The sequence below is a fragment of the Pezoporus flaviventris genome, unplaced genomic scaffold (genome assembly GCF_033815535.1).
Source record: "Pezoporus flaviventris isolate CSIRO_AGI_PZ_B2104156 unplaced genomic scaffold, CSIRO_AGI_Pfla_v1 ptg000021l, whole genome shotgun sequence".
Classification (NCBI taxonomy): domain Eukaryota; kingdom Metazoa; phylum Chordata; class Aves; order Psittaciformes; family Psittacidae; genus Pezoporus; species Pezoporus flaviventris.
The window spans coordinates 11,085,338-11,101,083 of NW_026892569.1; the positions used below are offsets into that span (position 1 = coordinate 11,085,338).

A 15,746-nucleotide genomic window follows, 5' to 3' on the forward strand; every position below is an offset into this window, starting at 1 on the left:
GGCCCATATTCTTGTTTGTGTTGGTGTAAATCAGAAGCAGAGCCACTAAACTGACCCAGAGTAGTGGGGCAGCACTGATTTACTTCAGCTGCAGATCCTGTACTCTGTAAATTAAAGGGGAATCGAGAGGGCCATAATACACTGTTTATATCTCCATATGGTTAAGCAAAGATGGAAAAAAGATTAAGGAAAATTTAGGGTTATAAAATTGATTCATGTTGTCCCTATATTTTCAGTTGAGGAAGATATCAAAGGGTTATCAGAATGTTCTTTTTCAAATGGCATTAATTTATTTATTCACTCTACTAATTGGTTGATCAATCATAATAGCGTTTGAGAAAATTGAAAGGGAAATATATTTCCTTATCTAGGGTTTTAGTCTGATGGTTTTATTACAGAGCTTATCCAAAAGCCATAGAGGGAATGTTCAGGAATACTCAGCTATTAATAGCAGTTTGTTGTTTCTACGGGGGAAATTCAGATGTACACAATTTTACAAAGCATATTTCATCTCATTTGTGAACAGAACCAGGAAAAAATCAAAGCGATTAAAGTTTACTCCTGTCAGAGCATTCAATAGATCAGATTACAGAGATATATATTGCCCAAACTCCCAGATTGTTCTTATTAAAAGTTCAGCTTTATCTTAGAAATAAAAGTATCCAATCTGATAGGACAGCTTTCACAGGAGCCAAGATGGAACTGTGGGCTGATGAAATGCCACAGCTGTGATAAAACAGGACCATATCCCCTAAATTGCCTTGTTCTCCTGCTACGTGCAACAATTTACAGTAGGGTGATGGTTAACATGGGGTGTTTATGCAATGGATTTTATTTCTATGACACCACTTCACTATCATCATAATAATCACGTTTCCTTTATGGTTGCTGGTTTCTATAATGAGCCCATTTCGTAAAAACATGAACTGATGCTTTTAAGGCAAATTCCTATTTATTGCTTATGAAATTCTGATTATTTCTCCTGCACTGCACTGAAATGCCCAGCACACCCCGTCCTGCAGTGCTGGGCAGGCTCTTTGCAATCACACAGAGTAACACAGCCGTGAATCAGGCCCGCAATTGCTAGAAAGAAAAGCTTTTCTCTGCTGTAGGCCCAGCCAGTTCTCACCTTCTCCATGTAATTAAGTCGTAATCCTTCATTCTGATATCATCTGTTGTCATGGGGATCTTAATTATAAAAATGAATGGCGGAGAAGTGGGCGAAGACAAAAGTTTCTGCTGAACTTCGTTAATGGCAAAAGGAAGAATATCTGTGGGAATACAACAAATGGGCGATCTTTTAGCACAGTGTATTTTAAAACAAGGATAAGAAGTAGGTGTCGGAGACAGAAGAGACAAATTTGGTGTGAATGTACCCGCGTTTGAGAAAAATGTGTGGAATTCGGTGGTTTAGAACAAGGGTTTCATTGCACCAGTCACACAGCACATTCTGGCGCTGCGTGAGCAAAGACTTTCCCTTCTAAACCTCAGCTGAATCCAGGGATTCACCCCTTGGAAAAACACCCAATTATAAGGGAAAAGTCAGACCAGTTTCCAAACTCTTTATTCTTCCTGCAGAGGGAATGAGGCTGAACCAGCCCAGCTCTCTCAGCCTGGCTCCAGAGCAGAGCTGCTCCAGCCCTTGCAGCATCTCCATGGCCTCCTCAGGCTTCCTCAAGCAGCTCCACATCCCTCTTGTGTTGTGTGTATACACAGTGCCAGTTTGGATACATAGGGAGAGAAAAAACAGCAACAGAGATTTCCAGTTTAATCCCTCTAGCTATTCTCTTCAATACAACATTGGCTCTTAGAGTGACTGTTGCCCTTTGGAGCGGACTAAGGGCAATCCCGTGCTCGCCCATGGCCACCGATCCTGGGGGCAGCTCCCATGCATTCCCTTGGAATCGAAATCTCTTCCTGGCTCTGTCGAGAGGGTTCCCAGGTTTCCTGACAGCCATCGGGGCGTGCCAGCCCCCCGCTGCTTTTTCATTTCAATAAATGAGGAAGTTGGGGCTAAATTAACACTCCAGCGGAGGTAATAGGGCCCGGCTCAGCAGCTGCCGTGATGTATGCAAATTGCAGCTTCACACATTAGGAGCTGGATGCTGCTTAATTTGTCGTTCTTTCGGTCTTTCACATGAAAGAGTCTCCATCAAATTCAGGGGGTCTTAAAGTAAAGAAAAAGGGCAAAAGAAAGCCCTCAAAGTCAACTACTCACCAGGGCTTCTAACTGCACCTACAGCCTTTCTGCTGGGGCTTGCCTCCTGCTGCCCTGATAATCAGTTATTACTGAGTTATTCTGCACTGCCAGATGCTTTTAGGCAAAATATTCCCTGATTTCCAATGAACAGACAGCCTGCTCAAGGATGTACTGCTGGCCCTTTGGTATAAAGAGGAACCTGATGTTTTTGCAGCGGTGCCACAATCCAGGAACTCAACATCCACCGGTATTTTTCTCTGCAAATGAAACTGTCCCAGTGTGAAGCTACCTGGGGTACCTGTCAGTGAATCAGACAGAAGGAATGGGCTGATAGAAGAGCATTTCTATTCCTTTTAGATCAGTAGAGATGGGAATGGAGATGCAGAGAAGCATGGAACAGATGGGATTTACGGAGAGGTTGTTCTGTACATTAGTTTTGGTGCTTTTTAATCTAAGAAAATGATGGTTATAACTGTGTTAGGGTCAAAACGATTTCTAAATGGGCACCAAAAGTGAAACTCAGGAAGGAAAATACGTACCCACTTGCGGAACTTGGGGCCATTATGGTCACAGAAAGCAGAAACAACTGATGTTTCTCACAGTATGTGTTGTGAGAAGAAGGAAAATATCAGAAACATTGTAAATTGGATTTTAGCTGGCTCAGAGATGCTGCAGACACAGGATATAAGGCTTAAGAAATGCTTGAAACTCACCTGTTTTTTTTCCAGGCTTTATTCAGAAAGGCAGATATTTCATTCTAAAAGAAATCCCATTCAAATGATTTGGCATTTGCCCATTTCCTTTTGCTTTCCTGACTTACACAGTCGGTCCTTAAGAGATATTGCTGCAGGTCTTTGAATACCTTTGGAGGAGATGCTCTTTCCTCCACTCTGAGCAGTTCCTCCCTGCTCAGTTCCTGTTCTTGGATGTCATCTTCTTCGCCTTCACTTACTCCTTTCCTTAGCTAGAGATACGTTGCTGACCCCCAGCCTGCTGTTAGCAAAGAAACAACAGGAACTTGCCCTGTCTCACCATTATTTGGCTGCATGTGTTGAAACGAACCGTCACATGAAAGTGCAAGATAAAGAACCACAATGAACTTGTGGCAAGAAACACTCAGGCTATAACCAGAATGCAGTGTCTGAGAGTGATGCCCAATTCCCAAGCAGCCCCAGGCTGGTTTCCACCTCCCAGAGTTCACCTGCGAGGGACCTTATGAGTTAGTTGCCCATAAACAAGCAGCTGATTTTGTTCACACCTTGCAGAGTGGTTTATTCTGGAGCAGCAGCACATCATAGGAAATGAACGGAATGAGGATTCCCCCCAAAAGATAAAGTTTCTTCTACCTCTGTTCACAAAAGAAGGATGAAATGCAGTATCTTCCAAGTTCCACCCCATGTGGCAATCTTCCAAACCTCTTTCCATATGTTCCTAAGCGTTGAAAGCCCAAATGTTCCATATCTCGCTGCCAAATTCTCTGGCTCAATCCCAACGGCTCTTTCAATACATTTGGGTATTGTCTAGTGGGGAAAAAAAACCACTTCAGATTGATAATTCAAGATATATTTGATCATCAGGGAGATATGAATGGCCACAGGGCGCTGTGCTGAATGAATCGATCACACTCACAAAGCAGCACCAGGATATCGTTCTGATCCTACTGAAGCTGCCCCAGAAATCCTTGTTTGCTGCAGAACATATTGCTGAAGAGATCAGAAGCTGGGGGCAGAGGTGGAGGCAGATGAGCCATGGTGAGGGTGGCGAGACATTGGAACAGGTTGCCTGAGAAGTTGTGGCCCGCAGTATTCAGGACCAGGTTGGACGGGGCTTGGAGCAAGCTGCTCTAGTGGAAGGTGTCCCTGCCCACAGCAGGGGTTGGAACCGGATGAGCTTTAAGGTCCCTTCCAACCCAAACCAGGCTGGGATTCTGTGATGATGATTCTATGGAATCGTGGGTTCAGTCTGGGGTATGTGTCCAAACTGGGCTGCAGAGGGAAGTTTTGGACTCATGCAGACCTTGTAGGATTGGTTTCATCTTTGTCTCATTTCAGAATGAGCCCCAAAATTCAATGCCTAGGAGTTTATCCTTGTTTTAAACCAAAGCATGGATGCTGCTGTAACCCCATCCCATTTAAACCATTTAACCATTTAAAAAGTTACTGTAACTCCAGAGAAAATTCAGGAATATACTAGGAAAAGCCAACAAGTAACAATAATAAACATATTCTGGTATCAAAGCATAGTACAGTGAACTGGGAGGTTCCTACGAGTTCAGGAAGCCCCACCGATGGGTCTGTAACAGGAACCTGACCCGACGTTACCAGCCCACAGCAACTGCAGATGCTCTTGGCTCCAAAGTCCAAACCAAACCTCAGATACCTTCACTGCATGAGAACCCACGACTGTAGCCAAGATATAATAGATATCTTGTGTTGGAGGAACAGGATGAGAGTTGTGGGTGAGCTCTCAGACGCAGTAACTTTTGATGTTATTAACAGCACATGCTGCTAATTCACCATGAGATCAAATACAAAGGGTGCTGATGGACTTGAGGATTGAAGCTGTCCATCTCCGAAGTACATGAGGCTCTGGTAACAATCCTTTGTTGTCCTGAGATATATAGCGTTGTCATCTTGCAGAGGAAATACTTTGCATAGGGATGCTTTGCCCCCTTTTTCACCGCAGCGCTCCTCATTTCGCATCCCCCTTCTCCAAGTATACTTCTAGGCTAATTAATACAAGCATTAATTCAGGCTAGGAGGAAAAGCAGCGAGTGCTTCCCTGCACCAGAAGGGATAAAGGAAATTGCAGCAAATATTGTAAAAGTTAAATAACTGAGAGGGAACAATCATGCAAACAGTAATGAACGTGATGCTCAGTTCAGAGTAGGTCACATGCGAATTCATGGCACTAAGGAGCAACACTGAGCATAAATGAGCCTTAATTTTGTTGGGCATTTGGTGCCACGACAATATATATACAGGAGAACACTCCCAGGAGCATGTATTTGGCACGAGGTTTCTGTAAGACACTAAGCCACAACTATTCCAGGGTGGCAGAACATCTGCTAAAGTTCTCCTGTTGTTCCCTACCATAACACTTAGTTTTCCTCAAACATGCATTCTGCACTAGGGATATTCTTTATTTTCTCTGGTACTCCTCCTGCTTTACATCAGTGTGAGCAAGAGCAGAATCAGGCCTCCAGTTAAATAACTAATGCAGCTGTTTTGCTGATCCAGCTTCCTGGCTGGGAATGAATCCAGTCAGCTGTGGATAACAAACCCCCGTAATAGAGATTTCAAAGATTTCATACATTAATGTCTTTTTCCTTAATATTTGCAGAGTTATTTTTCTTACAGAATCTGTTAGGCAGATGTTAGGAAGTAATTACTGTACGTGAATCAGAGAGAAAACGCACATCTCGCCCTGAACATGTGTGAGCGGACCGAGGAAGAAACCAAAGATACATGAGAGAAAAGCTAAAACACATCTGAGCAGAAGCTGCCAGGTTATAGCGGTTATAGGGAACAAATGGCACAAGACAAGCTCTTCCGATGGGCTGTGCATTCATTGTGTATTCAAACCAATGAGCCTGCTACCTTTTCTAGCAGCAGCAGTTGTACTCACCATTCATGGGTAGAAGATGAAGTTAGTCCTGGCTGGGCAGGTATAGTTTCCATCAACATCTAAGAGTCCTCCAGGCAATGCCATCAGTAACCAGTGTGGTGGACACAACTAAAAGGTTGCGACATGCTCTGATATCCCAAAGCATCCTTAAATCATGGCATGTATACCTGTAAAGAGGACTGATCATATGAGTTAAAACGCTTGCCTCTCTGTGCAGAATGATTGTGATTTTTATATATAAACCCAACCAATCCTGAATTGATGGTGGCAGCAGGAATAACAGCCAGGAGATTAGGATAGAAAGCAAAACTGTAGGGAAAATTCTGCTCTGAAGAATGTAGCTATCTGGGCTGTGCTTTTGCCCAGGACACAATATTCCCTACAGCTGGAAATCTGGGTAGTCTTTAACGACTGGAAAAGTTACTGCTTTGGTTGTTTGCAGTGCTCTGATGATAGATTTCCAGATGAGATGAGTTAGCAATGGTATAATTGGGTAAATAAGATCAGTAGCATTAGGAATGGATTCTGCCCTCAGCTTGCCTCCTGCATTGAGCCCTACTTTTCCCTGTCCTGATTTCCCCGTCTAAAACAAAATCTTTACTTTCCAAAGTTCTTTGAAATCTGATGTTGCAAATATAAAATCAGCATTAAATGAAATATCCCAGTAAGTAGTAACAGAAATACTGTGTGGCTCTTACAGCATTTTCCACCACAAGTAGTTAATGAATAGATGAGGTTGGTATAATTACCTTTGCGTAGCACTGTGGCTGAACCAGCTGAGGGCAAACCAGGAAATGATTCACCTGTGCCATGAAAGCTCCCTTCAGATGCCTTTTAGGGCTTCCAGATTGGGCTGAGTTTCACCCACGAAATCGGTTTCATTCAAAACCTAAATTGCACATCAGTAACTGTGGCCTCTAAAATCCCATCTTGGCGTTTATGGACCTCTACACGGTATAAAAAGAAATGTGACAGAAGGAGTCTTTACAATTACAAAGCAGCCAGAGTGTTTAATATTTCAAGTCTAAATTACAACGTAAACCCTCGTTTTGAGAAGCGCTGTGAAAGCATCGGGGTTGGGTGCATTTTAGAGCAGCATTTGTCATGAAAAAGAGAGCTCGAACAGTCGGGTTGCCAAGGCAGAAACAAGCACCACAGACACGTTTTACCCTTATGGGGATTCATCAAGGTTGTGCAGTGCAGCTGTTGTCTTAGGAAAAGAAAGTAGCAGCCCCTGGCTGGAAGAAACAGGAACATAATTATGTTATGATGAGCTGGAAAACATGCAAAGAAAAATTGGGATGCAAAGGATGATAAATGATGCTTTGTCGATTGCAAAGCAGCAAGAAAACTGGGCTGCACGATAATAACTCTTCTCCAGTCAATGCTTCCAGTTTGGCCACCAAAATAAAGCACCACTCTCACCATGACGGAATAGCTCTATCTTTTGGCTGTATTATTCAGTCCTGGTACAGTGATGCTGAGTTTGTAAAGTAGATTATGCAGTCATCTTTAGTATTAGAAATGAGAAAATGAATGGTAAGGGACTTCTCATAATTAAGACCAGAATTCCATGAGGAGAAAACGTATAATGTTGTCTTATTCAGATTTTTATGCACATTAAATTTCAAAGCTTAGAACCTTTGCCTTTAAGAAGCCTTTTACTTACATTTTCCATCATTAAAACCCTGTTACTACCATGGTGACCAGCATTTCATGAACAGTAATATGGTTACATGTAGTCATCCAGCATTAAAATAGGAAATGCCATACCATAACGGACTCGTTATCTGTCTGTCCTCACAGTGACAAGGACAGGATTTCCCTTCCAGTGCTGCAGCCATGTGCCTGTCTGGGGTATAAACCACCAAAGTTTATTCTCGTGATGTGAGTGATTCCAGAGCGAAAATTGGACTAATTCTATTTCAGCACAGGAAACTTTTATTTAGAAACCAATACTGGGCAGCAGAGATAAAAAGGGACAAGTGGTTATAGAAAACCTTCTCGTGATAAAGGGGAAAACGGCTAAAAATTGATAATAACCCCGGAGAAAGGGAATTTGGCAGGGATGGGCTGTGCCCTCTAGTGCCAGAGACCTGCAGTGCACACAAAGCGAGGGCAGAGGTTCCAGCTTTCATTTTGATTCCCCACCTTTGGAGGATGCCTTTTCTACATTTCACACTAAGCGTGCCTCAAAATCAGGCCTTAACAGTCTTGTGGGGTTTGTAATTACAACACACAAATGAACCTCTAAACAAAACATGTGTTGCTTCTGCAATGCAAACCAAGCAGCTCTCAAATTAGCAGCTATGTAGGATGGATCATCTCCTGTACAGCAGTTTAAAGGACTGAAACCTATATTCAAGGAGTGTATTTTTAAGGGTGTATTTTTGGTCCTGTCGAATAAGGAGCACAGGCAAGATACTAATCACTTCACTCATACAGCTACCGACTGCAGTCACAGCTTTGTGAGGGACTTCTAATGACAGCATGACTTGCAGAATTCTTCTTACCTATAAAAAATCAGCACTATATTTACCCCTAATTATTTACATGTTAAAACCACTTTATTAGCTGACTGCAGTTTGCATCCAGGGGTATTAAACCACTTGTAGCTTAATCTAATAATCCTATTCCCAGCCATTAGGGGAAGTGATGGGCAATAAGTCAGTGGAAGCCTGCACACAGTTTCTGTGACACTCGGGTACCCCTGTGCTGACCCTTCATCCTTTCTCCATTTCACTTGGCACAGTTGTGAAGAGGTGCATGAGCCTGCAGAATTGCAGACCAATGTCAAGTAGTCATAATTTCTCTTTACATTGTTAAGTTTAACCTGATGAGTAAGATATTGCCCTTTACCATTTTCTTCCTCAATCAGGTTTTGCCTGACACCGAGTTTAGTTTTTGGCTGCAGGACATTAAATAGGTATTTTACAGGAAAACAGAAGCTGTTCATCCCAGCCCCCGCTCCTGTCTCATCCCTGTGCATGGCTTATTCAGGAACACCAACAGCAAAGGCAGATTACACAAATAAGTAAGGCTGAATGATTTGATTCTGGCTAGGGATAAATAAATGAGTACAATAGCCAAAGAGAAGGGCAGATCCAAAATAACGACTCTAAACTGACAGATCAGCAGCATCGGCTGCTTTGCTTTCCACTTGGTTTTAATTCTTCCTCTTCATGCTTCATCTCCCATTGTTTCCCATGTGCTCCCACTTGCACTGTCGGTTGCTCTCTCCAGCTGCTCCCTGACTACTGTAACTGCCAGCTTTTTTCCGCTGGAGCAGATTCTTCCATAGCCACACACCTCGGAGAGGATTTATTGTTGTATCCTCCTACCCTGCTATTTCTCCCCCTTCTCCTTGTCAGCAGAAGTGCTCTTTGTGGTCCTGGTGAGCAGAACCCCAAGCAGTTTAATGCCCACACCCCATCCAACCCCCTTCTCAAACCAAAATCCTCCTTTGCAGCTCAAGAGCATGGCATCATCAGCCAGAGCAGAGGGATCTCAGGCAGTCTGTTTGTATGCCAACAGGATATGATCCATTAAAAATCCATTTTGTGAATGAAAGCCTAATGACAAAGAAAATCCTATCCGATTTCTTACCCCACCATCAGAATCACGCCAGCCCACTCTGCTGTCTCCCACCCATCCTACTCTCCCCCTTCTTTCTAGCCCATTCTGTCTCTTCCCTTGCTGTGATAACAAATTTTCACCCCATGCATTTTTTTCTGTCATTCCAGGGATTTATTTTTTCCCTAAAATTTGCCTTATTTGAGGGTGTAATCCCTTTATCTATACTCCTGTGGATACACTGGGTGCCAATGGAGATGCTCAAACTAAGCAGGGCTCAGCCTTTAATAAAGCAAACCCCTTTTTCCCTAGCAGGCTTAAGCAATTACTGAGTCAGTGTAAAGATTCACCAAGTCTAATTCTGGTTTCTATTAAGAAGCTGATTTAGCTTAAAGTGTATTTCCAAACCCTATTCCACTCCACCAACACAAGAGAAGATGTTAGAGTCTCATTAATACTGCATGCTGAGACACCCCTTTGATTTCTCCTGAGGAGCAAGTTGGCAATAATTGCTCTCCTAAGCCTGGTGTATTCTTTGCATATCAGCTAGGTGAGTTCTTCAGCCCCAGTACACTTCTCTCAGGTGGCTTTTCATTCACGCCTCAAATTCCATCCAATAATAAGGTAGCCACTCAGCAGCTACTTCTCATTCATTTTTATGATGGTATCACAAGGGAGGATGTACTGCCTGGAGAAGGAATGTCCTCACATTCCTGGGGTCTCAGGGAAGCTGGAGAGACAGGAAGGAGGGGTTGTTTGATGCCCGACTCCTGTTCAATGGTGGGAATCTGGGCCACAGGCTGGACCAAGCGCTGCTGCCTCCAATATTAACTACATGGAGGTTAGCAGGGTATCAAGGGAGTTATATATCTGAGCTGACCAGGGCAGGCTCTCCAAGACAGGATCTCACCCTCATGTCCCAGCAAAGGTCATTTGCTTTGAGATGCTATTTTTATCCCGAACGTTAGGAAGAGATTTTTCCTGGACTCCCCCCACCTCCCTGTGGCCCTGGGAACTCTGATATTCCCAGCACCGCAGTGGGAGAGGCGCCTGCTCCTGGCATCAGGTTTCAGGGATTCATGGATGGCTGTAGAGAACCAGTGAAGTGCTCCTGGCACTGCGAGCAGGGGAAGAGGCTTCTTTCCTTCTTCCTTTTCCTCTTAATCCTGTTATTATCTGATCTGTATCCTTTAATAAATAAATGTGCCCTTGCTTCTTCCAACCCTGATAGCTACTGATAGCTCTTTAATTCTGGCTCTGGCTACTGATAGCTCTTTAATTCCACCCACTGCGTGTAGACAGTAGCTGGCCTGGCAGCGAATTGTACACCTCCACGTACAGCTCCCAGGGCTCTGATGAAGACCCCATCTGACCCCAATCTCACTCATTATAAACAACCATAAATGTTGGGTTTGGGTTTTTTTTTTTCTAATAGTAGTGGTTGCAGAACATGTAATTTTGCTTTTGCTCTTTATAACTAACCTGTCCACAGGGGGTTCATTTCATATAAATGACACTGAAAGAGGAAAAAATCTGGGTTTGATTTCCTTTTTATATGGATTATCTAGAGGTTTTTGCATTTATTGGTATTATTCTTAGTATACTTGCATTTCCTCAGCCTTTGTTCCCAGGGTTGGACTCAGTGAGCAATTGCTTAGCTTTAAAACAGTACTGTTAATAGCTGCCCCTTCTTAAAAAGGCTGGAGACCTCGAAGTAGATGCTGGTATGTAGAAACTGACATTTACAATATTATCCTGGTGAAATGTAAAAGGTCTGAATCTGTGCCTTTAAAATAAACAGCTTAAAAGTGCTCAATAAATGCTAAGCTCTTACTGGTATGAAGTGACATAACCCAGTGTTGGGATGCCTTAGGGCTTGGAGCTATTTTAGCTCTGAGGAACCTTGCTGTGACAATTTTTATGAGCAAGTATCGTGTACCACCAAACAGACCTCAAGTTACACAGTGGCAACCTATGTGGTGCATGTATCTCTGGTGATGAGGTGCACTATCAGATTAGGGGTGTATAAATTATATACTGTGTTTATACATTGCCTTTCCCATGAAGGAGGGTGCAGAGCAAGGGCCCTGGGGGCTCCTCTGAACTATCTCCCTGGCTCAATCTTTCCTTGGGTGTCTAAATGCAGGCAGCGGGGTTTGGAGCCACAAAGAGGGGATGGGGATGGGGAAATCCTCTCTGTATTCAGCCCACAGAAGCCGTCCCCGCTCCGGGGGTCACTCGGGGCAGCCCCAGCCCTGCTGCCCCCGGCAGGAGCCTTTCAGACCCCCCCCGCGGCCGGGCAGCCCCGCACTACCGCTGCCGTGGGGATGGGGACGGCTCGGGAGGGGGGGTGCTCCGCGGGGCCGGAGGATAGCGGCGGCACCGCCCGCCCATCATCCATCCTCCATCCTTCCTTCGGATGCGGTGCAGCCGCCCCGCTCCGGTCCCAGCCCCGCGGGGAGGATGCGTGTGCGGGGCTTTGCGACCTGCGATCGCGTCGGTGCCTGGATCCCTCCTCCTCTTCTTCCTCCTCCTCCTCGTCCCCTCCCTCCCTCCCTCCCCGCCCGGCAGCGCGGTGCCGGGGCAGTCGCTCACACACGAGATGGCTCCGCAGCAGGGATCGCGTTGAGAAAACAGGTCTCCCCCTCCCTGCCCGGCCTCCCCCCGCCGCCGCGGCCTCCGAACTGTAAGTGGCAGGAAGGAAGTAAAAGTTGCAAACAACCTGCAGCGGCAGGAACTTTGTGAGCGGCTCCGCTGCGTGTGCTCAAGGTGCCTTTGATGGGCGGGCAGCAGCTTCTGGTTAGTGGACCGCAGCTTCCCCACTCAGCCCTCCCTCTCTCCCACCCTTCCCAGCCTCCCCTCCCACCACCGCCCCTCCAGCCCCCGCACGCGATTTGGTGGAGAAGGGAGGCAAAAAAAGAGAGGGAAAGAAAAGTGATGAACACGAAGGGGTGAATAACCCCAAAGAGCGGGGAGAGGAGCAGCGGGCAGCCCCGGGGCCGCCCGGGAGACCCCGACCCCAAGGCACCCACCCGGGACCGACCCGCGGGCGCTGCGCGGCTGGCGGAGTGCGAGCGCGCCTCCGTAAGCGAGATGCGAAAAGGCTTCTGCTGTGCTTGTGCCTGACTTGCGATGCCGGCTCCTCACTAGAATGCAAACCTTCGCACAGGATGAAAGCAGGTTTGTCGCGAATCCTCCTGGAAACGCCGCGTTCCCCACCGCCGCCACCTTCCTGTCGGAGATGTCAGAGGAGATCTTAATGATGACACGGTGGGAGATGCCTCTGCTGCGTACCCGCCGCTGGGCTTTGGAGACGTTGAGGCAGAGATAAATCTTTCATGCAGCTGTCTTTTCAGCTCTGTGGCTGCTGCTGCACAATCCGCACTTGATTGCAGCTCCAATATTCTTTTTAGGAGCCGTTTGACAAAATGATGCAAAATAAACACAGATGGGAGAAGTGGGGGAGAGAAAGCTCTAATGAAGTAGCGATGGTGGATTGATTTTCCCCCCTTTACCCCCCCCCCCCCCCCGCCCTCCTCCCAAAATGTGAGGCTTTTCTGGACACAAAATGCTACATTGCTGTTTTAAAGCAGTACAATTTTGGGGGGCTTTTTGGTTGGGGCTTTGGAGGGAGACTCCCATCAGCCGTGCTTGCCTTGCTGGCTGACTTTCAATGTCTGTGGCTGCCAAGCCCGTCGGCGCTTCCTTGCCTTCACCCGGTTTAAAGCATGTCTTGTCTCTTCCAACACCGTGCAGGTCACTCTGCCAGAATGCCAGAGGAAAGTTCGCCAAAGCGGAGTCCTCAAAACATCCCGTACAAGGACCTGCCCCACATCGTCAATGCTGATGGGCAGCATCTCTTCTGCAGGTATTGGAAGCCAGCAGCAACTCCCAGGTGAGCACTTCCAAGCAAATGTCCTTCTTCACCATCAGTAAATAAGACTCTGTCGGTGTAGTTGTTATGTATGGCTCGACTGGTGTTGCAGGGCTGCGTGCACGGAGCCTTACAGAGCCACCAAGGGATTCCTCTCATCTGCGAGAGCCCTTAGCGTAAAGATTGTCTTCTCCAAACCTCTGCTCGCCCGAGTCAGCCTTACAGATGTCAACCATGGAGCTGCTGTCACTTCATGCCCAGCTGCCTTGGCTGGCAGCTCAGTGTGCTGCCGAGTGCCCCACGCAGGTGGCTGATGCCTTTCAGCAGTAAACTGCCTTCACACTAATGGCCCAGGCAATCCGGGAGGGATGGGATGCAGGCTCAGGGGTGGATGTCTCCTCTTTCGGACTTTCTCAGTGCGAACGTGTTACACATCAGCACTTGATTTCAGTTTCAGCTGTAGTAGCTGTAATGTCAGGGCAACAGGCAGAATACGGGTTGACAGCATTGATTTTGGCTGCTGTTTGCTTTGGGGGTTAATTATTTATAGTTAGTAAATGACTCAGGGAGCATTTACACGGGCAACTCTGATTTCAAAACTGACCTCAGTGCTAATCATGGGGAAGGAACCAGATAGAAAGCTATTACAGTAAAGGGATTATTTAAATGACACCACCATTAGAGAAATTTCTCTATGCTGATTGTGTGCTCATTACGCTGTGCTGCAGCCAGCCACCTCTGTTCCTCCCATCGTTATGATCTTCTTTCTCCCAGTGCCTGCTGGCTTGGCACGTATTTACGCTGCCACTAGTTATGTAGGGAGCTACTTCATAAAAATGGGGATATTGTTTTATTGCTCTCTTTTTCTGCAAGCCAACAGGAAGAGCTGTGTGGATTTTATAGAGCTGGGCAACAGTCACAGGAAAAAGTTGTTCAAGCTGTAGCAGGGAGGTAAATTTTCTCCTTGATCACCCAACAGGTTAAACATCATCCTGTGTCTAAATGACCCTGCAATCGTGCCAAGAGAGGGATATGGGTCCAAGTGAGCTGGCCTTGGGGTTTACTCCTGCCAGACTAAGAGGCAATGGGACTAACACAGAGCTGGGAGGCGGGCAAGCACCGAAATACCTGTCCCCATGGGGAGGACAGTGCACTGATTGGGCTGTAGGACACAAGTCTTGGTCTGCAGGGCATTTTATAGCTGCTTCTACTCCCTGCCTTTCAGACAGAAGGAGGAAAGGTTTTGGCAGTGATGCTTTGCATGGTCCTATGCCAACCGGAATATTTCCTCTAGAGAACTAAAAAAAGAGCTATCAACCCAAGGTTCTGCAGGGAAACCAGGCTGCCTGGTATTCTAATGCTAATTAATCACTGGCTGCCCACAACGGTTCTTTGCCCAGTTGTGGAATTGCTTTCTTCTTTCACATTTGATTTCTTAACAAATCAGTAGTGAGTGGAGGCGTCTTTGATCCAGAAAGGAAAGGATGGGGAAGAGCTGAGAGTTAAAACTTGGTGCCTAAGTCCTGTGGGTAAATGTGGGGGCTCTGTGCACCAAGCAGTTAGCTGGGAGTGAGCTCACCCTGGGTTTGTGACAGCAGCAGTGCATGGACTCCGTGCTGCTCATTTACAAGTGCTTCCTAAGTGCCTGTGTGTGTGTTTGTGTATAGGAGGGGCAGAGTGTTTATTATTAGCTCTTTTTGCATTGTTATGTATGAGAGAGATGCTAAGAGCCTGAATAACAAGTTAGTGCCTGGATCCTGCAATCAGGAATGCTCTTGAAGTGCTTTGATAGATGAACCCGAAATACATTTGTCTCTTTCTTCCCTCTTGCTTTTCCTGCTTTGGATGCAGGAGCTCAGCAACTTTCACCTCGTCTGAAATGTGCAGCAAGAGTGATGTATATATATATAGGGAGAGAAAGAGAGACATCTCAGGGGACTTTCACAGGCCTGTTACCATTTATTTCAAATACCGAAGGCGATTCTTTCAATCTCCTAACTCAATTGTTGATTCAGCTTGAAACCTTAGCGCTAATGAATGATGCTATAACAGTCAAACAGTGGGATCATTCATTGATCCATTCTGTATCTAATCCCAGTCAGGGCACAGAAATACCTCTTCACTGTAGGTGCCCAAATGTTATCGCTTACTTGTCTCCTGTTAGAACAGAACTTACCATCCTCGACCCCTGCCCCAGGGAGGGGAAAAAACAGGATATCTGCCACAGGAAAAATGAAGAAGTAGCCCTGGCCTGGGGTTGAAGAGCAAACAATGGCTGGGGAGGCTCTGAGAATGGGGCCGACCAACAGACATCACCCCTCAGAGCTGGGACTTCTCTTTTATCGCCCCAAATAGACCCACAAGGGTGGGTAAAGGCTGTGGCACTGACCCATGGTGGGGGGTGAAGGTTGGGGCACTGACCCATAGGGATGGGTGATGACCGTGGCACCAGACCCACAGGGTTCGGTGAAG

The 15,746-nt window shown here is 46.0% G+C and overlaps 1 protein-coding gene and 1 long non-coding RNA gene across 5 annotated transcripts in view; one reads left to right on the forward strand and one right to left on the reverse strand.

Annotated features, from left to right (window-relative positions):
- The window catches only part of MGLL (monoglyceride lipase), an 83,711-nt gene that overhangs the window by 20,798 nt on the left and 47,167 nt on the right, over window positions 1-15,746 (forward strand). Inside the window, exons 1-2 of one of the 4 annotated variants that reach the window (XM_061456063.1) lie at window positions 11,966-12,086; window positions 13,157-13,295. In XM_061456063.1, the coding sequence (XP_061312047.1) occupies window positions 13,171-13,295 (125 nt within the window). In that variant the 5' untranslated portion in view covers window positions 11,966-12,086; window positions 13,157-13,170. Of the gene's footprint in view, window positions 1-11,965; window positions 12,200-12,254; window positions 12,581-13,156; window positions 13,296-15,746 lie in introns of those variants that run through there. The other 3 variants (XM_061456062.1, XM_061456061.1, XM_061456059.1) reach the window with 3 other exon arrangements.
- Window positions 6,818-12,197, reverse strand: LOC133270642 (uncharacterized). Its single transcript, XR_009743863.1, has 2 exons — window positions 12,123-12,197; window positions 6,818-9,218 (listed from the first exon to the last, which is right to left on the reverse strand). It is a non-coding gene; the product is annotated as an uncharacterized LOC133270642 (long non-coding RNA).